Consider the following 22,491-nt stretch of genomic DNA (forward strand, 5'->3'; position numbering starts at 1 on the left):
TTTCTTGCTCTATTTGTCTGGCTCTAGCTATTGTGTTATATCAATGGATAGGGTTCTCACTAGATGAAGCTATCTTTGAACTTTGAATACCATATCTTAGAATTAGCAAATTTATATGACTATCTTATGGTTACTTTGTTAAGTGTAATGAGTAAGAATACAATGAATAAAAATGCATGCATGCAAAAAATATTTACCTTATGACGGTGCTTAACTAAAAGATTTCATTTATTCCAAAAAATTTTTATTTACATTGAGTTTATCATCCTAGAGTTATAACTATAAAATCGTTTGTTCTGGTCATACTAGGCCTTGGGTTTCTCGAGGAAGTTCAATAGATGCTGCTCATATTTTCTTACTGAGGCCACCACTTGTTTTAATGCCTCTGCCTCTTCTACCATCTCTCTTACCTTGCATACCCTTTTACAAATTTAGGTCGTTAGGTGCTCAATGTACTTCTATCTTCTTAAGTTCTCTCTTTTACCACACTAGACTTGGTATGATAACTCTTTATGCTCTCTAACTAATGCAGCAATATGGTCTTTTTGTTCATTCAACTTTTGTCTCAACCTGCTTAGGTAGTTATTCAACATGTTATTCTCTGTTTGTACTTGGGTACTTTCTTTTTCCAATTCAGTATATTCTTGTTTCAATCTGTATTCTCTTCAGTCAACTCAACAATTATTATCTTTTTGGCCATTTCTCTCACACATAACCTCTTATGTTCTTGGTGTAGCTCTGCTAGGTCTTCAACAGCTGTATTACATTCTCTAAAAATCTTACAAACTCTGGCTTCATGTCTTTCAACTTTATCTTTCCACTAATCTTTTTTTTCTCGAAGCTTTTGAATTTTTTACTTTAACTTATCCTTTTCAAACTCAAATTCGTTTGTCGTAAGCTCTAATTCTGATGGTGTCTCTTCAAGCTTTCTTCATGTTGGTGGTTGAAAGCTTTCATAAGTGAATATCATTTCCTATCTTCGTCTTGCTCTCCAAAGTAAATACCCTAGAGTGACTTTATTAGTGAACGGTTCATGACTCACTTTTCGAGGGTTTTTCCATGCTTTAATCATCTCATTCATCCTTTGAAATACTTTTGGCTCATTGTAAGAAAAATTTAACTGATAAAGCCCATGTGTCATAAGAATGAACTGTTCTGTCCCAAATTACCTTCTCACTAGAAGTGGTGCACAATTTGTTGCTCCTCATAAACCCAAAAGTGGGACCACAATATTATTTTTACACTGATACAACATAGGTTCATGATTCATCCACGAGACCAATCATCTTACTTCGACACTGGTCAATTTTTATAAGAAAGCTATTCACTCTTTTTTAAACTTTTGTTCTGACTACCCACTTTCACAGAATTCCTTGATCGGAGCTTGATTACGGACATAAAGCTTCGAGAAAGCACCTTTTCTCTATTCGAAGTGGCTTTTCATCCATAAGTATAATAACTATATGCAACCTATAAAATGTACTTCATTCTGATGACAGTAACTCAAAAATCTGATAATCTCTACTAATATTACCGTTGAAGGGTTACAGCTATTGATAACACTCTCGAAGAAGTCAACCACCGCTATTTCAATATAACCTAAAACCTTTGAAAATATCATCATTTCGTATATAGCTAAGGCAAATACATCTAACCCCCATTTTTCGTTGGCATGTTGCACTAAAAACTCATTAAAGAACTTACAAGGTAGGCAAACCTGTTCTTATTTCTTCTTTGTATGAAAATTCATAACTTCTTTGTCTATCCTTATGAGTCGAGCCAAACCCTTACGAAATCTTGACTTGTGTTTTTTGACATATATCTTATCAGGAGCCTTGAGGTACAAACCCAACAAAGTCGAATATTCTTCGATGGTTGGTGTCATATCAACTTCATTGAAGATGAAACACTTGTATGCAAGATCTCAGAATTGTGCTGTAATTCTGATTAATTGATCGTTGATAACTATTACGAGAAAGTGTGCTATATGCCCGTGTCTTTGGTAAAACTTCTCTTGTTTAGCTGGGCTCATCTTCTTCCATATATCAACTAATTTTTCTAGATTATTTTGTTTGAAGAGGATAAATGTTTCTTGAGACAGGGTAGAATCATAATCGATTAGTAAACAATCTCCCATCTTTAGTTACATTTTTTCTGACTAGATTTTTATTTCATTGGGTAGCTCACAAGGAGCTAATACAAATGAGGAGCAAACTAATCATTCTGTGAAGTCCATGAAAAATTTTTTGTTGAAGACCATCTTTCAAGCAAATTTTTTTTATGCAACATTATGATATGAGTATGAACCAATGCAAAAGAATGAGAAAAAATGTTAGTATCCAAAAAAAAAAAGAATAAATAAATAATTAAGTAAATTAAAACATCACATAGAATAAGAGGAATGAACCCTATGCTTTTGGTTAATTCTAAAAGGGAAGGATAATAGCTCTATCTATAGGTTAGGCACTCTTAAGGTTCACTATATTTGGTTTAAGGTTAAAGTCTAAAGGTTTCCAAATTGCTCCTTACATCATTGTCCATCACAAACTAGTAAGGTACCCTAATCTTCACCCATTACAGGCTATAAGCGAAAAAGGTTCAATTTGAGTGAGAGTATTTTGCTAGCCACTGCGGAGGTATTAAACATCAGGAAAGCAATAGGTACTTTACTCTCTCCTAGAGGGACGGAGCTCGGGTATAGAGCTTATGTTATGCATATGCATATGAATGACATAATTAATAAAGTAAATAAACATGAATGAATAAAAAAAATCTATACAAAAGGTTCAATTTTATTAGGCTTTTGGATAACATAAATTTATTTGCTGGCCTGACTCTCGGCTTCGATATCCCCAGTGGAGTCACCAAACTATCATAACCTCTAGATCGGAGGATCTATCGCTAGACATTAGCTTTAGGAGTCGTCACCAATCTTTTTTATCTAGGTACGATTGATCACCTAAAGAATCTATCTTTTTAAGGAACACCTAAGCCTAAGGGTCTCTAAAAGAATAGGTTCATGTCTACAAACCAGAACAAGATTGAAGAGTACGGTTACGTGTGAAAAAGATTGTAGCACCCTCACAACGCCCATTGAAAGATGGTACCAACTTAATTTTGGGTTATCCAATAAGCTTTAAAAATTTATCAAGTAATTAATTATTGAAAATTATTCTCAATTAACTCTAATACTTTTAGCAAAAAATTAAGAAAATTCTCTCACCTCAAAAGGATGCAAGAAAACTACTGTTTCACTTGCAGAGACTCTATCGTCGTATTATTTAACATTAAAAAAAATTCAAAAAAAAAATAAAATGAAAAAAAAAATAATAATGATTCAGCTTTAGATATAAATCTTTCTCTCCTCAAAAACTCATTGCTTTTGTATAAGAAAAATTGATACTTTTAATTTTTTCTCAAAATATTTTTCTGAAACTTTAATTTCGAGAAAAATTGATACTTTCAACTTTTCCTCAGAAATATTTTTTAGAAAACTTATTTTCAAGGAAAATTGATACTTTCAACTTTTTCTCAAAAATATTTTTTTTTGGAATTTTATTTAAAGAAAATCAAAAAATAAAATAAGAAATACTAAATAATTCTAATATAATAAATAATAATAATAATAATAATAATAATAAAAGAAATAATAATAATAAATAAGAAAAAAAAACATTTGAAATGGCTTGGCTCGACTGGGAAACGGCTCGACTCAAGACAGAAAAGTCGGCTCGGCTTCAGGGATCGACTAGCACGCGGGTTAATGAATCGGGTCATGATCGGGTCGGGTCAACCCAAACTAAAACACGCGGGTCCTGGTAACGTACTAACACTAAAACGACGTCATTTTGCGTAAGTATAAAAGGCAAAGAACGAGTTTTTTCTTTAGATGCGCCTTCTTCCTTCTCTCTCTTCCCCTCAGCTTTCTCCTCCTTCTCTCTACCCGAAGAACACAACCCAGAATCGAGTTGAATTTTCATCAGATTCTGAAAAATAACGTCGAAAACTTCAAAGTTGACCAAAAAACTCATTGAAAAATTTAAGGTTCACCGAAAAATTTCATCGAATTCTGAAAAATTTTTAGAAATTTTCCAGAAAAAAACTTCAAAAATTCTAAAAAAAATTCTCACAAATTCCTAAAGCTATATCTAACGTATTAGAACCTTTTTAGCTTTTGTTTTCTCTGTGTGTGTGTTTTTTTGTATCCCCTTGGATTCTATTTCAACACCTATTTATAAGGATTAATCAGAAGAGTTTCTGATCAATCTCAATTTCCTCTGGGATTTAGATTTAATCTTTTAATCCAATCCCAACTCTACCAGTCCCCTGATTTACGGTCAAATTCCCTTTTAGAACCAAGAATTATAATTAAAACAGAATTCAGACCGGATAAACCAACAAAAAAAAGAATAATAATAATAATAATAATAATAATAATAATCATAATAGATAAATATACATTGATAGATAAATATAAAAAATATTAATAGATAAATAAAAATAATAATAATAGATAAATATAAAAAATATACATTAATAGATAAATAATAAAAACATATATATATTAATAGATAAATAAAAAAGATTAATAGATAAATAATAAAAAATATATATTTATAAATAAATAAAAATTAAAATGCAAATGAGCTTACCCATTTGGACCAGGCCCAATTAATCTGGGCCTGGATCAAATTGGGTGTCTACACTTATCAATATAAAATTTGTCAATTTTCCAAACACACTCGTAATCCATATCCAAGTTAGCCATACAAATCAACTCATCATTTTTCTATGATCTATAGTGATGTTTGAGGACCATCAAGGGTTAATAATATTACAGGCTCTAGATGGTTTGTTACCTTCATTGATGATCACACTAGAGTTACATGGCTATTTCTCATGAAAGACAAGTAAGAAGTTAGTTCAATATTTCAAAATTTCAACAAGATAGTGGAAACTAAATTTCAAGCAAAAATTCAGGTGCTTAGAATAGATAATGGACGAGCATGCTATCACTTAATTCTTAGATCTTACTTGTTAGATCAAGGAATTATTCATCAGAGCTTATGTATTAAAACTTCTCAACAAAACGAAGTTGTCGAGAGGATGAATAGATACCTGATAGAAGTTGTAAGATCGATTATATTAGCCTCTCATGTCCTAAAATATTTCTAGGAAGAGGCAATCCTGATAGAATTTTTTCTTATTAATAATATGCTTTATCGAGTACTAAAATTCCAAAATCTTTCATCAAACACTTCTCAAAACCTACCCTCATGTCTAAATCATTTCCTTAATATCAGTCAAAGTATTCGGATGTACTACCTTGATTGATATACACCAACAACAGTGCAATAAACTAGACTTTAGTTAACTCAGATGTATATTTCTTGGCTATTCACCTAACCAAAAAGGCTACAGATATTATTCACCAACTACCAGAAAGTTTTACACTTTTATAAATGCACCTTCTTTGAGAATCAATCATTTCATCCCAAAACCGATATTCAGGGGGAGAGTTATATGAAATATCAACTTTGAGAGATTAAGCCATCATCTGATACTTTCTCTACTTGTTTGCCAATTCAATTCTTATTTCAAATAATTATTCTTCTTCTTTCGAGTCAGTTAATCATCCTAAGTCTCTAAAATCTCTTAAAACTCTACAAGAAACAAGAGTTAAAGAAACGATTGTATATTTAAGAATATCAAAATCTCAAAAAGATATAAGGATCTATACATCTTTAACATAAAACCAAGATTTTAAACCAAATCTAAGAATTTTTTAAATTCATACAGCTAACATAATTATTGAACCTATCTTTAATGATTTTTTTAGTCATCTTGATCAGCCCATTGCTATAAAAAAAGTACGAGATCATGCATTCAATATCCTATTAGTAACTTTGTTTCCTATGAAGGATTGTTTCTTACTTACCGAGCACTAGTTACATCATTAACTGATGTTCATATACCGAATACCATCAAAGAAGTGCTCGAACAACCAAAGTGAAAAGCTGTGGTAATGGAAGAAATGCAAGTAGTAAAAAAAATGACACATGAAAAATTACTGATCTCCTTGGAAGAAACAGCCCAGTGGGATGTAAGTGGATTTTTACTATCAAACATAATAGAGACGAAAATGTGAACATATTCAAAGCTCATCTTGTGGCTAAAGGGTTTACTCAGTCTTACAAGATTGATTATAAGGAGACGTTTGCTACTGTAGCAAAATTGAATTTTGTCCGTGTGTTACTATCACTTGCTACAAACCTAGATTGACATATTCATCAATTATATATCAAAAATGCATTTTTGAATAGTGATATGGTACAAGAGGCTTACATGAAGATTTTTTTAGGGTTTGACAACCAAGACAACATCAGCAAGGTGTGTAAGATTCATAAATCCTTATATGGCCTCAAACAATCTCCTCGCACTTGGTTTGATTGTTTGATTAAGGTTTTTAAAAAGAATGGGTTCTTACAATGCTAATATGACCACACTATGTTTGTCAAACATTCACCAAATAGTAAGATTGCTATTACGATTGTTTATGTTGACGAAATTATCCCCACAAGAGATTATGAAGAGTAAATAGTTGGATTGAATACTTTTTTAGCTAAAAAGTTTGAAATGAAGGACTTGGGACAACTTCGATATGTTCTTGGCATAAATGTAGCTCAATCAAGAAATAGTATTTCTATTTCACAACAAAAATATGTACTTGATCTTCTCAAAGAGACAGAGATGCTCGGGTGTAAACCATTGGATACTCTGATGGACCTAAATGTCAAGATAGGAACCAGAGATGAAAGCTCTCTTATAGACCAAAACAGATGCCAAAGACTTTTCAAAAAATTAATTTATTTGGTGCACACTAGACCTGACATTGGCTTCTCTGTAAGTATGAAGAATAGATTTATGAACAATCCTACAAAAACTTACATGGATGCAATATATCGGATCCTTCAATACTTGAAAAAAATCCAAGCAAAGGGTTGTACTTTAGAAAAACATTAACAAGAAATATGGAGATTTTCTTAGATGCAGATTGTGCTGATTTTGTAATAGACTGAAGGTCAACTACAAGGTATTATGTATATGTGTGGGGCAACTTGGTCACTTGAAAGAGTAAGAAACAAGTAGTGGTAGCTCGAAGTAGTGCTAAAGCTAAATTTAAGGCTATGTCTCACGGGATTTATGAAAGAATTTGGCTTGAGAGAATGCTACAGGAACTGAAAAAGTCAATTGGAAATTCAATGAAATTATTTTGTGATAATAAAGCAGCTATTAACATTGCCAAGAACCCTGTTCATCATGATCAAATAAAACTTGTATAGATTGATCGCCACTTCATCAAAGAGAAGATTGAAGAAAGCATAATCAAACTAGTCTATGCTCTAATAGAATATCATATAGCTGACAACCTCACCAAGGCTCTTCATCGTGGCAATTTCGAGAATTTAAAATTCAAGTTGGATATAATTGATATCTGACACCCAACTTGAGGTAAAGTATGAAAAACCGATTCCTAATCAAATTTGATTAAATATAATTCATTTAGTATTTTAATTGTTTTCTAAATAAAAAGGATTTGGTTCATTGATTAAATTTCTACTTTATAGTTTTCATTTATTGTTAGACAATTTTTAATTGATTTGCTATTATTTCTAAGATATCATGAGATTTGTCAGATTTGATGTTTTAGTTATATATATATATATATATATTCTTTTACTATAAAAAATTTCTTAAAAATTTATAAATTAAATTCTCGTGAATTTTTTCACAAAAATTCAACAATCATTCATATTTTAATTAGATTTAATTATTTATATATTTTTATTTATTTTGTATTTATTATATATAAAATATAAAAATCTTTTTATTACAATTTATATTTATAAATCAAATATCAAATATTTTTTTTTATTACTTTTATATATAATTTTTATTAAAACTTTAAATTATATTATTTGAATTTTTACATCATTTTTATATCGTATCATTGTATTATATTTAAAATTATCAAATTTATATTATGAGTGCATATAAACTATATTCTGAGTGCAACTTAAACCTAAATTTTAGCTTAAAACAGGACTGTAATTAACAAGATTGTAACTAGATCATTGAATGAAGTATTTTTATGTTCCTGTCTCAGGCAATTCTTGATCTTTCCTTGAAAAGGTAGTTGATGGAAACTGCTCAAGCATTGATTGCATAATAATAGGAATTAGGTTGGATTTTGATTACCAAAAGCTGCATTGATCTATTTTTGCAATGGATTTCTAATCTCATTTTCACCGAACAATTATGCTTTTACCTTGTACTAAAAAAATACCCCAAAATAAAAAATATATAATAGTGATTTTTTCTAACCAGAGCCGTCCAAATCATCTTTTAGCCCAAAAAATACCCCAAAATAAAAAATATATAATACTGATTTTTTTTAACCAGAGCCATCCAAATCATGTTTTAGCCCGACAATAAATAGGAGAGCTTCACATTGTCTGTTTGTAGTTGACCATGGAACCCACGTGCTCACATTGGCAAGTGGGGCCAAATTCCAGTGCTTCTTTTCGGCATCCTTTAACCTCGCACTTTGGAAGCTATTATTTAGGTGCTGCCACTTTTTCCTTGCTTTTTCTGGTCCACCAGAAACTAGAAGGGAAGGAGATGGTCACTTTTGAAAGCAAGAAGGGAAAAAAAACCCACAACCAAAGTGTTTTTTGACATTGGTTTTTTGGATAAGTACTTAGATTAGATACCCTTCTCCACTTTCCTCTTCTTTCTCCCATTTTAAGGCTTTTTTTTTTATTCTATGAACTTATCATAATAATTTTGTTTGTTTTTTATATTATTTCATGGAGCGTTAAAAAAAAAAAAAAAGATTTTAGAGGATAATGGTGGAAGGAAGGAAAAAGAAACTTGTGGAGCTTATGGTGTTTTTGTGTTAGTGAAAAGGAAAGATTTTGTTTTGAGCATTGTTTTTTGGCTCAAATATGAGGTGGGTTTGAGTTATTTTTGGCTGTTTTGGGGTTTCAAGTATGGTTTTTGAGTGCAGTTATATGATCTGTGGGGTGTTAGAAAGCAAAGAGAGGAGTTGGTTTTGGGAGCATAACCATTTGAAGATGTCTTGGGTTCATCACTATCATCAAATCAAGCAAAACGATGGTTACTTTCGATATCAACCTCCTCTTCATCCATCTCCTTATACTGCGACTATTTTTCATAAAGATTCAAACCCTTCACCATCATTTTCTGGTACTAGAATTAGTCCTGCAGTACTTCTAATTATAGTAATCTTGGCTGTACTATTTTTCCTCTCTGGTCTCCTACATCTGCTTGTTAGATTCCTTATAAAGCATCCATCTTCATCTACATCTTCTCAATCTAATAGATACCCTGAAATGTCTAACTCTGATGCCCTTCAAAGGCAGCTACAACAACTGTTTCATCTTCATGATTCTGGTTTAGATCAAGCTTTTATTGATGCTTTTCCTGTTTTCCAATACAGAGAAATAGTTGGTCTGAAAGAGCCTTTTGACTGTGCTGTTTGTTTATGTGAATTTTCTGAGAAAGATAAGCTGAGATTGCTTCCTAACTGTGGCCATGCTTTTCATATAAATTGTATAGACATTTGGCTGTTGTCAAACTCAACATGCCCTCTTTGTAGAGGGAGTCTTTTCGGTCCTGGGTTTTCAATGGAGAATCCAATTTTTTATTTTGATGACATAAGGGAAGATGATGGATGTGCTGGTATTGGGGAAAATGGATATACTCCTGGTCAGAAAACAGTGGAAATGGAAGAAATTGTGGTAGACAAAGGGGTTTTGCCCGTGAGGCTAGGTAAATTCAGGAGGCTAAATGATGGACCAGGGGATGCAGGAGGAGAAACCAGTAGCAGCAATTTAGATGCAAGAAGGTGTTTTTCTATGGGTTCATATCAGTATGTGCTAGGTGATTCAGATCTTAGGGTTGCCCTTGCTAATGAACGTAGCGGTGGCCATGATATTAAGCTATCAAAAGGTTTGGAGCAGAATGGGAATTCTTCAGTTGAAAGGGATGCAGAAGGGAAAAAGATTAGTAGTGTGACTAAAGGGGAGAGCTTTTCTGTTTCCAAGATCTGGCTTTGGTCTAAGAAAGGCAAACTTTCGACTTCTTCTCTTAATACAGACTATCCATGGTTGGAGAAAACACAAGGAAAATGAAAGGTAATTTGGTAGTTTCTTGTTTAGTCATTATTCAATTCTTCTGCTTAGCTCCTCTTTTTGAAAATCTTTTGAGATGCTAATTTGAAGATTGTGATGATTGGCTGTGACATACTATTGTTCTGAAACCTGATAGTCTAAAATTACTTACAGAGGTAATCTCCTGTTGTTTGGAGACAGACAGACTATATATTGCTGTTGACTGTTTGCCTTCTTGTTCTATTTGGGCTACTGAACTCATGATGTCTTATTTCCGTGAAAGAAGTTCATACAATATGTTCCATGCTTTTGCACATCTCAAGCAATCTAATCCATGTGATTCATCTATCTCATGTTGAAGGGCATGAATAGAAATGTTGCTGCTCAGCAATCTAATCCATCTGTTTGTATTTAGTTACAACACTATTTAAAATCATGTTTAATGGTTAGTTGATTTTGACTTTATTGTTGGGTACAAAGGAAGTCACAGCTTAGGGACAAGAGAAAGGGCTGCAAATGCTGGGATTTGAATCCCAGATCTGCTCAATACCATCTCTTAAAGTAACGCATGAATGAAACAGTAATTTTTTTTGGCATCATAACAGTTTTGTGTGGATAACCCCACAGGTTAAATTGACATTGAGAAGGTTATGGTTTATTAAAATTATATGATTTAGGTTGAAATGGTACTGCTTTTACCTTCCAGAAGTTTTTGAGTTTCACATCATGCCATTTTTCATTGTTCACCTTGGGTGTGGGTTAGTTGAAGGTTTCAACCTTCAAGGAATGATTCGATGAATGGGATGATGTCTCATAACTTCTGGAAATCATAATTCTCATTGAAGATGCAAAATTTTCATCCAATGTGACTGCCAAAGATAGGCAAATTTATGCCTCTTATTCGAGTCCCACACTTTCCCCCAACAAGCATATATTTATATAAACATGATCTAAGGCAGGAAGCTAGTACTTTTGCATTTCTTGGGTTGATGTGCTGTGGTTTTTCTTCTTATCCTTTTTATGATACTATGCACTCAATCTGTTGTGAAGAGAGTGATCTTTGTATTTGGATGTGGGCGCTTGGGTAATTATGGTGGGATCCATGAAAGCAGTGTGACAGAAAAAACTTTACTTTTTCAATCTTGTGATCAGCCCTTTAATTCTCAAAATCTTGTTGGCTGGAGTAAGCAGCTAAACTGTGGGGGGTCATCTTTTTTGTTCTTCTCATGGGGTTTTGTTGAAATCAAAAACAAATACTACTAATATCAAGCCTATGATAAAAATAAATATATTACCATCTCCTTTCAAACATTGTTAATGATTATTTTATGTAAATTTTTAGGGTCTTTTCTTGTTTAAAACATAGTGTACAATATTCTTTTTTAGAATATGCAGATGGTGGGTGGTGATTGTTGGAATTGTGATGTATTTTGCGAAGAATACCTATGTGAAAATGATCTTCAGCCCCACTTGAGGCAAGACTGTTCAGAAACGATAGTGTCATATCCAGAGATCCAAATTAAAAAAAAAAAGGGGGGGTCTCCAACCAATGAAAATAGATTAAAGTACTTTCATTGGTAGGCTCCAAAACCCTGCCGGTTTGAATCCTGTGAAGCTGTGAACTATTAATAACCTCCTCAGATCAGAATCATCATATCATGTGACAAGAATGAGGTACTTCTTGTCTCTTCTATGTGCCTAAAGGCCTGGTTTTGAAAGGGTTAAGACCAGTGAGTAAATGATCAATTCGATCGATTCGATTTAAAAAAATTAATAATCAATTTAATCGATTTTTATTTAATAAATAATCGAATCGATCAAATAGTAGTAAATAATCGATTATAATTGAATCGATCAAAATCGGTTCGGTCGATTCGATTAAATAATCGATTTTTTTTATCATTTTTTTCTTATTATGAATAATTATTTAATTATAAATTTAATTCAATAAAATTCAAATTTTAATATCATTCAAACTAAATTATTAAAGAATTTAATAATTTCAATAATATTTTATCAAAAAAAATAAAAATAAGAGTATTTATCTTAATTTTTTTATTTTTAATTATTAAAAAATTAGTTAATTCGATCAGTACGGTTATCAATTTTAAAAATCGAAAATCGATCGAATTAATTAATTTAATCGATTTAAAAAATCGATTATAATTAAAATCGAATAAATTAAATTTATTCAATCGAATTTATTCGATTTTGATTGATCTAATCGGTTCAAATCGATTTTTGTCCACCCCTAACTAAACCTATCCCACTCTCAATTTTTGGGTAATAACCAGATTTATGGTATATCTGCACCATGATCTGGTTCAGAAGTTGATTATGTTGCCTGCAATCATAAAGAGGTTGAGGATGTGTTAAAATCCTAGGCCCAAAAGAGTCCATGAGAATCAGTGATTTGACAACTACCTGTACCGGATTCTTCAAAGACAGGATAAGAGAAATACAGCAGGAAAATGTGGAATGAAAATGATGAAAAAGGGAGAATAATTTGTAGTAGTGGATCGACAATCAAGTATTTTGTACACTCATAAACCAGTTCTTTCCTGTTAAAAAGGTTTATTTCATGTTCTCCTTCTGCAAAGCAATAGCCTGGAACAGGAGCTCTTGCTAACATGCTTGTTAGTTTGCAAGCTTTGTCACTACTGAAAATGGAGGAAGAAATCCCAATGGGCATTGGGATTTGCCGTACTAAGAGGAAATCAGCTACCAATAAACCTGTGACTCGTTTACATTTAGCATCTCATTCTAATGTATGTTGATACAAATGGTTCCCCATGAAATGACTTTCCTGCAATCACCATGATATTCACTCATAATCTTACCAAATCAAACATTACAAAAAGGGGACTCCAATTAGTGCAACAGGCAATGTCATTTCATGAATGACATTTTCTTTTCTCAAATTTGAAGGCTGTAATCTTAACAATGTTAGAAGGGCAGCTAATTGACAAACATTGAAACAAAGTAAGACATACAATACAAGTTACAATCATGGCCACTCATATCAACATCAATGATCAATAAAATAAAATCAAATATCAAATGCCAATATCCAACAAGCACAAAGTTAATGGCCAAAAATATAAAATAAAATAAAAAGCAAAGCACAAAATTAATACTCACTTCATCCAAATATGTGATCCAAAACCAAAGTTTTCAACCGTTTGAGAAACAAGAAATTTAAATGTAAATAAAGACAAAAAAAAAATAAAAAAGAGAATTTTAAACTTTTAATTTTAATAAAAAGGTAGATTGCAATACTGCCAATACATCAAAGATGTAAATAGAATATAATATTATATTATAAGATAAATGATTATCCGATGAGATTTATGTACGTGTAATTTTATGTAAACAATTTATATTATTGATACATCGGATAATTTTTAATTATAATTATTTACCAAATACTCATTATTTAAATTTTAAAAATGTTTTAACTCTTAAAAAATTAATATGATTTTGAGTTAGATCTTAATAGTGATGGGATGTTTATATATATATATATATATTTAGAATCATTAAAAAAAAATTGCTGTGACTAATTATTTTTTAGAATAAACACATCCAATTTTACTTTAAAATGTTTAATTTTTTGTGAGATGTGAATTGTATATATAAATTTTATATATGTTATAAACATTGGAGACTTTAATATAACTTTGTAAAAAATATTAATTTATGTTTATACATACGTATTTATATAGATAAACTAAATCATGCATTACACAAGTGTATAATTCTATATTACCATTCACCTTTTTCTAAATTTCTGTATTTTATCGAAGCATAAATTGATATTTACGATCTATGAAAATCATTTTCACCATGCAATCAAAGATGATAGTTTATTAGAGATGATAAAATAACACATATTTAACGAATTTTGACCTATCCAAATTCAATATGATCATAAGTTTTATAAATCAAAGATTGAATCTGTCTTTTTTTATTTTTTGAAGTTGAGTTTGGATCAAAGCCGAGTTTTAAGTGACACCGTTACAACTCAAATAGATATAAATTTTTATTTTTTATTTTTTTATTTGATTTGATATTTATATATATTATATTATATTAATAAAACTATTATTTAATATTTTAATTTAAAATATTTATTTAATAAAATTATTATTTATGTATAATTAAAATATAATTTATATTAAAAATAATATTTTATAAATATTATTTTAAATTAAAATTATTAAATTAATTTTAAATTAGATTGTGATTCATAAATATTCAAATTGAATCAGCCATAAAAAATAATATTTTAATATTAAATGAATATAAATATTAAAAAATCATATCGAAGTTGAGACCAACGAAAACTTGCCCGATCAGTTGCCGCCGTTTGTCCCTGGTCCTTCATCCAAATTAAGAGAATAGCTCAAAACATAAATCGACACCTCCTTCGGCTTTGTTCTTGTTGAACCACCGTATTAACATCTTACATTTCGGTTCAGCCACCAACTCCGACCATTCTCGCACCTTCTTCCACCCTCTGGTCCACCACGGCTCTTTGTGACTTGTATTCGATGAGGAGGCCGAGTTGGTATTGTCCGTCGTGATTCGTTGCCAATCTGATCTGACAGCGGAGAGACAAAGCATCCAAAAACAGCAGTTTCCATTCGAGAACTTGAGAATCATGTCATGCAGTTCAGTCTAGCCTTTCAACCCACCTATAGAAATCATGTCTGGTTTTGCTCTTCAAAATTTGTGTGGCATCCACATTGATTACAAGATGTCCAAAATGCTACAGCAGCAACTTGATTCTCTTGATTTCAAGGTCAAACAGAGAGAAATATATTACATCTCGGAAATTATGTGTGAGGAGTATTTTAGTGTTCAAATGGCGAATTGTATCTATTCCTTTAAAATATAGGTTTTGAGGGTTATTCTAGTATTCAGAGGGTAAAATAGATTTTTTCTTTAAAATATAAGTTTGCTGATGAGTGAGAGTATTATGATCATATCGACTGAATTGATGTGTCAAATCAACCCAAGTCCATGTCAGTTCGCTATCTCAACAGCTTCCTTGCTAGCATATAAAAGTACTAACTTATCATCGCTTGAGTAAACAATCAATTGCCAATTCAGTTGGAACCAACGTGGTTAGCTCTAACCTTTTTACATCAACCTTGATCCACTTAGACCCAAAGTCCCAATCACACAAGTATATGTAATTCTATCCAAGTATGTCTCAACCAACCCGAGTCCATGTCAGTTCGCTATCCCAACTGCCAATTCAACTCAAGTCAGCCCTAGCCCTTTTACACCGACCATGAGCCATCATACCCAAAGTCCTAATCACACAAGTAGTTCTATCCAAGTATCTCTAAAAGCATTGAGAACTCTCGACTTTCAAGCCTACATTTCACTTTACTCTCACCGATTTAAGCATCGGAGTATAAATGTCGAAAAAATTCCTGACCTTTGTCATTGATCGATCTCTCTTTTTCGTGTTTTTAGGGTTTTATCCTTACGAACAACTCGCACATACATTAACATATATCCTAAAAAAGGAGAATCAAATGAAAAAACTGTTAAACTTTCATAATCCCATTTTCGTAGCATATACATATGAACTCGAAAGATCTTCGTTTGCTGTCATTTGATTAATAAGCTGCAGCAGATGGTCAATAGCCATGGGAGTAATCCATGAAATTCAAACGAGGTCGAAGGTTGTGGTGATTATGGATAGGATCCGCATAGTCTACAGCCTTTATCACTACAGCTTCGCGCCTTCCATCTTGTTCTTGAACTGCCCCGAAAACGATCTCATTTGTCTCACAGCTCTTCTCATAATAAGTTTGTGGGTTGGATGAATAATGCTTGTGCGGATGCGGATGCTGCTGCATCTGCATCTGCATTTGCTGCTGTTGCTGATAGTTAGCATCCCATCCATTATAGTAAGAACGGCTTTGCTTGATGTGGTATTTTCTTTCAAGGTCCTTGGTCATAAATGGGTAACTCCTTTTGGGTGTTGGCGTTCTAGTATCCAAGGAAGGTGGCTTATCTTTATCAGGGATCACAAAGCTTTCTTGCATAGGCCATCCTCTCGAATGCATGGTTGATTGCTGGTATTGATGTTGAAACTGATAATGACGAGGCTTCCTTCCGAAGACCGAAAATAATCCCCCAAATATTTCAGCCACAGATGAGCTGGTGTTCAGGACAAGCCTACCAATAGAACCAATGAAACCGTCTCCTGCTTTTTCAGGTTCATCCTCGGCTGGAATTAAGGGAGGCCTGACTGATTTAGGAGGCCTCTGATATGGTGCCATAGTTGCTCCTCCCTTCATTGGAGCTTTTGAGTCCTATGGAGATTGGAACTTGCTTGGTCATATCATGTAAAATTCAGAAAATTGGAACTTTATGATAATGCGTATGTATCAGAACAATTCCATAACATTCATATTGACACTGAAATTACTTCATCCAGAGAAAATCAATTATAATGAATCATATTATATTCCCCTTTGAATGCATTAGAAAAGAAGAAGAACTCTGACCTTCCATCCATTTGCAGCGCAATTAGCTAAATTGAAAAGCATTACATAAGGCATCTAAAGTGTTTTGAAGAGTAATGGATGGGAAACTCTCTGATAAACAATCAATGAACGATTAGAAATCGAAGAAAAACATAAAACATCAGATCACTTACATCATGGGAAGAGAACATTGCTTGTACCCTTCGCTGCAGCAATGCCAGCGTGTAACCAAAGAAGCCAGCAGCAACAAGCACTGCTATACCTACAATGATGAACCCATAACTGAAAGATTTTCATAATCTTGAAAGAAAATGGTGTTAACCATAGTTCAAGAGAGTTGTACCTAAATGAAAACTGCCATCATACTGATGGGAACAATCATCATCATTGAGCTGAATCTCCCGAATTGCCTGGTTTCCTCTATCTATAACCAAAAGAGAGCAGCTACTCCCAATGTAAACCACATCAAAATCATTTGAAAATTTTGCATCTTCACTTGGACCATCGACATGGCCTCCTATTTGGTTCCATTTTCCTCCTCCAGCAATAGTTGTAACCCCTGCATAAAGATAGAAAATAATTTCAGCTAAGAGGTTGTGTTAGAATAGCAAATACTTTTCAAGGAACTTGAACCTATAAAAATTTTAGTAAGATAGCTGTTTAAGGATGGTATTTTGTGGAAAATGTTCTTCCTCTTATTTAACGACAACAGCTGTAAGACTGATTAAAAGGGAAGTACATTCTTTAATTATCAGAAACGCCTTGAACATTGCCGAATCACCTGATTCACTGATCTTCCTGATAGCCATATTCATTGTGTCTGCAATATATACATTTCCACTGTGATCCACCGTAAGCCCTTTTGGATGATCCATTCTAGCTTCTCTTGGTTTCCCATCTACATGCCCGGAGTACCCTTCAGATGATCCAGCAACAAACTTAGGTCTGCTATCTGCAATTATCCATCAATGTCAGCAAATGAAAGAATGATAAGTTATATGGAAAATATTCAACTTCGAAGTTTAGCTGAGTTGGTTCGTGTAGCCATCCTTAAGAGGTAATACCCAGCAGTTTTGAGGCTAAAATCTCAATACTGACAATCTTTCTTGTATTCTAGGTGGAGGCCTTCTTTGAAAAAAAAAAAGCTCAAAGGTCTCCACACATCAGTCAAATATTGAGTTTTCAAAAAGTGAAAGTACATATATAAGGCATAGATCATGTATTAAAAAGATGAAGGACTGGAACATGAGTAAATTAGAATCTAAGTGTCCAATAGAGAATGTGGGCTTTGAATAAAAATAGAAAGAAAAAAGACTAAATCTGAAAAAATGTCACTGGGTAGGCAGCAAACAGCACTAAAAGGTCTAACTGTCCTTTTAAAAGTAGAGTCTTCTCCCAAACAAAAGTACATCAATCTCATTCATAACCTTGTTTAAGTAATGTGATAAGAATACACCAACAACTTATACAGAAAGAAATAAATAAAATAAAAATTCCTCCTATAACAAACTTGATCAAAAGAGCCAAACTTTCAAGTTTCAACAAGAAAATTTTAACGTGCAGACACAAATCTTCTCCTCAAAAGAAGAAAAAAGAAACACAACTCTTAAACCCCAAAAAATGGTTTCTTCAAAATTAATTTACATCTAGACAATGGCATTGAGATCTTGTAAATGTTACTATTTTCAGAATCCAACACCAAGAGCTCTCCACTTGGGGAAACTTCAACAGAAAATGGCTCAATCCCAAGTTTGCTTCCATCAAAAACCGTTTCCACAGTGTATCCACCTTCAAATTTCATCACGGAACGGCTAGAAACAGCTAAAAAAAAAAAAACAAATCCCATTAGCCCAAAAAACCAAGCTTTAGACTCCATGGAAAGATACTAGAAAAAAAAAAAAAAGCAGAGGAAAATAGGAAACAGAATGAAACCTGAAGTTACCAGTTTTGGGTTCTGATTTTAGTGACCATAGCCATTTAACAAGAGCAGATACCACATTTGAGACAACTGAAGTTACAATTTCTGCTAAAACATCAAAATACAAAGCAATTTCTTTTTTTAAATGTTAAACAAATACAAACTAAAAAAAAGAAAAATTGAGAGAACTTTATTTAGACTTACTTGCAGGTGGGATGGCAGAAACTGAAGAAAACCCACCAAAGAAAACCAAACAAACGAGAGTAAAAATTACCCAATTCCTCACCATTGCTTAAGTTTCTTAGTTTAACATGGAAAACTAAGAAGAAGAGAAAAAAGTTGTTCAAGCATGAAAGATTTGAGCTTTGTTAAAAAAAAAATTTGTTGCTTTATATATGTATACACACACACACACACACACACACTCATATAGTTCCTTAAGGAGGAGACGCACAAAAATATTGTTTTGCTTTGCCAACTTTTTTTCCTTTAACATATTGCTCAGTATCAGCCTTTTGAAAGAGACAGAGGGAGAGTGATTATGGGAAGGGTTTAAATACCAAACAGAAGGGGAGCTCTGTTTGAGAAAAGAAAGTGATGGCAAAATAGAGGGAAGGAAGCCTTATAGTCTCTAAGACCAGACAGTGAATGCCAGTTAAACAAGGAATCATATTCTCTGGTTTTGTCTTTATTTTTATTTTTATTTTAATTGATCTCAATTCATGTGACACAATAACTTTTAATTTTTTACGTGACACAAATTATAAAAATGGTCATACTGCGACATTTTAATTTCACATTGAAACGTAATAAGTATTATATTAAGTAAATATTTAAATTTATATTTATAAGATATTTTTTTTGAAATAAAATTATAAAATTTTTTAATCAAAATAAATAATAAAATAAATAATATCCCTAAATTAGATGTAGGTCTTCACACATTAATACGAAATCATGAATGTTTGATTTATTTTAAGAATTTAAATATTTTATGATAGGTTAAAAAATTAATTCTAGACCAATGAAGTACTATATCTTCTCTACAAAGCTAGCATTAGTCTAATTCTGGTTACTGTTTGTTTCCATTTTGTTAAAACCCACCCCTTTGTTCAACTTGATTCTGTGGGATAAAGAAATGAAAACTTGACCATTTCTTTTTTACAAACATCCAAGGTAAAGATGCCTTAGTTTTTTGGTAATTGAGACTGCTAAGAATGCCTTAATAATGCTTTGCTTGTGATGTTAAAAGTCTTAACTGACTTTCCCCTTTGTTTTTACTCTTCACTTTGTGGTAGCTGCCATGTGCTTTGGGGGTGGATAGAAACTTATGGTATCTGCCAATATGGAATCAAATTCAGTATGTCTCTCTCTTTTGTGGGGAACGTTTGCTTTCTTGTTCCTTAGAATTCTGTTCTTTGGAAAGAGGATTTGTTTAGCTTCTTTCTTTTGATAAGGTTGAGTATTAGCAATGTTATTGATAAGATGCTTATGGCAATGATGATTCAAGAGAATCAATAATTTTGCCTATGAAAGTATAGTCTTATGATGAAAACCCAAATCCCAATTTTCATCTTTAGCTTGTTCAAGTTGCTGAATTATATAAATCAGGAAAAATCAAGTAATTCAATGAAAAACAGCATCAGCTCAAGAGCAAGCTACAATGTTCACAACATTGTACATCAAACTAGGACTTAGCATGAAACTGTAGGCATTTTTTTGAAGGTCTTATTCTTCGTACAAACCAACAATCTTAAGAGCTTAGTATAAAGTGTTTGGTTGTATTTGAAATACAAAATATGTCACACCCCGAGATCGAGATATAATATAATTATATTATTTTGAAGTAAAATTCTAAAGCAATACGAAATCTAATCTATAATCATTGAACAACTCTCAAATATAATAAGGTTCTCATTAAGTAAAATAACTAAATAACAAGTCTCCAAAGGTTCAAAGTCGAATATTACAACTAAAAAAAATAATACTTTATAAAATTCTAATTTTTAAGTAGTTCTTCAATGCTCAATTCTTCTAGCTCTTCTCAAAACTAATCATATTTATCATTCATAACATCTGTGAAAGAAAAAAAAAATAAAAAATGAACAAATCACAACTCAGTAAGTAAATGCTCACATACCTTACCGGATCAAACATCATTTTCATACGTACTATATAATTCATTTTCAAAAACATTTATCAACTCATAATGTCAAAAATAGTTCAAAAATTAGCATTCTATTAAGCATTCATAGATCATAAATCAGTATCAAAATGTCACCAAATCATGGATCAATTTATAAAAATCATTCATCACAAATCATCATTATCATTCATTTATCATTAAATACGATCACTTTTATAACCCGTAACATTGGCCATATAGATAATTTCATCCTCATGATCATTGCTAACCATTATAACCCGTTAGCCAAGGCTCTACGCTAACTACTATAACCTATTAGCAAGGTTGTATAATCATGTCTTTGCAGCCGTAGAACTGTTATGCTATCGATGATCTCACTTTCCAGAGATATAAATATGTAGCTATCATAAAATCATTCTTTAAACATAAGTCATTTTCTCATTTCATTCATAAGCATGATCCATCATATATATAGCAAAAACACAAAATAATTATATGTTTGATCTTATTCATACATCAAAAATAATGAAATCAAGCATTCATTCATTTAAAAATATACATATATACATAGATTCAAAAACAAGAAAAATATGTGAGATTCTACTTACCTCCTTTCGATTCCACCACCTAATTTTTCTCCCCAAATAATTAAATGCCTATTTAAGATAATTTCAACATAACAGTAATTAATCAACCTATTTGAGACCATTTATACCAAAACAATAAAGTTAAGCAAGAAATAACTTGAGTAACTAATTTTGGCATCCTACGCTACTTTCACTAAAATGACTATATTTCAAGATATTCAATTTGGAATTAAAATCTTTTTTATGCGTTAGAAACTAGACTCGACAAGCCTTCTAACCATATATGGCCCATCTCTTGATTCTTTGTGGATTAATTATAACAATTTTTGAAATCCATGTCATATGCTGCTGCCAGACAGCCTGTATACCTTTTAATAAAATTTAGGTATTATTCATAGAAAACTCCAAATTCGATTCCGCTTCTTTCGTTGGAAAGTAGACTCAATAAGTTTTCCAAAAATATATGACTTAATCAGTAAATCCTTGCATAAAAATTAAGAGAAATTTCGTAATTCCTCCCACTGTTGCTACTAGGCAGCCTGCACATCCTTAGGTAAAAATTAGATAACTCTTCATAGAAAACTTGAATTCAACTCCTGTTTGTTTCATTAGAAAGTAGATTTAACATGCTTTCTAACGATATATAATAATCATAGAAATATTTAATCTTTTAATACAAAATATAATCTTCATCCATCACTGTAAACAAAGGGTTCATATCAGGATTCAAAGGAAACAAAAATTTTATTTTTCTATTCCCATCAAATTTTTGTTTCAGCAATAAAATCACATTACAAATTTTCTCAACACTTAATTTAACCCTAATCAAAGCCTAAATTATTTGCCTGAAGAGGGATAGTGGAAACCCTAAAATTTTAGGATTTCTCAATTACAATTTACACATAAAGACTTAGCAATCAATACTCCAAAATTGAAAGAAATTATTTACTCACCTTTGATAGACAATTCTCCTTGTAGATTTGTTCTTTCCTTTTATTTGAAATCCTTTGATTTATCTTTTCTGTATAAGAAATAGAGAAAAAATAAGTTCGTATTTTTTTTCGATTAATCATCGACGGAAAATTGAATAAGTTAACCTTATTAATAAAAAAAATTACATTATTTATCAATAGGT

At 31.8% G+C, this 22,491-nt stretch overlaps 2 protein-coding genes across 4 annotated transcripts; one reads left to right on the forward strand and one right to left on the reverse strand.

Annotated features, from left to right (window-relative positions):
- Positions 1 to 8,910: 8,910 nt before the first annotated feature.
- Positions 8,911 to 10,650, forward strand: LOC111300527 (RING-H2 finger protein ATL46-like). Its single transcript, XM_089747558.1, has 2 exons — positions 8,911 to 10,220; positions 10,371 to 10,650. Exon 1 carries the CDS (start codon positions 9,054 to 9,056, stop codon positions 10,215 to 10,217), a length of 1,164 nt encoding a protein of 387 aa, XP_089603684.1. The 5' UTR covers positions 8,911 to 9,053; the 3' UTR covers positions 10,218 to 10,220; positions 10,371 to 10,650.
- A 4,710-nt stretch (positions 10,651 to 15,360) lies between these two features.
- On the reverse strand, positions 15,361 to 19,357 carry LOC111300529 (uncharacterized). 3 transcript variants are annotated; one of them, XM_089746826.1, is made up of 7 exons: positions 18,828 to 19,357; positions 18,648 to 18,731; positions 18,350 to 18,526; positions 17,487 to 17,657; positions 17,049 to 17,264; positions 16,879 to 16,967; positions 15,361 to 16,531 (listed from the first exon to the last, which is right to left on the reverse strand). In XM_089746826.1, exons 1-7 carry the CDS (start codon positions 18,910 to 18,912, stop codon positions 15,851 to 15,853), a joined length of 1,503 nt encoding a protein of 500 aa, XP_089602952.1. In that variant the 5' UTR covers positions 18,913 to 19,357; the 3' UTR covers positions 15,361 to 15,850. The 3 variants fall into 3 exon arrangements, with proteins under 3 accessions (XP_089602952.1, XP_089602953.1, XP_022751893.2); XM_022896158.2 differs by having other exon boundaries at positions 15,362 to 16,531; positions 18,648 to 18,728; positions 18,828 to 19,355; XM_089746827.1 differs by lacking the exon at positions 18,828 to 19,357 and having other exon boundaries at positions 18,638 to 18,731.
- Between the last annotated feature and the right edge of the window lie 3,134 nt (positions 19,358 to 22,491).

The sequence above is a fragment of the Durio zibethinus genome, chromosome 18, assembly GCF_047325235.1.
Source record: "Durio zibethinus cultivar Kanyao isolate XHJ-2024 chromosome 18, ASM4732523v1, whole genome shotgun sequence".
Lineage (NCBI taxonomy): Eukaryota > Viridiplantae > Streptophyta > Magnoliopsida > Malvales > Malvaceae > Durio > Durio zibethinus.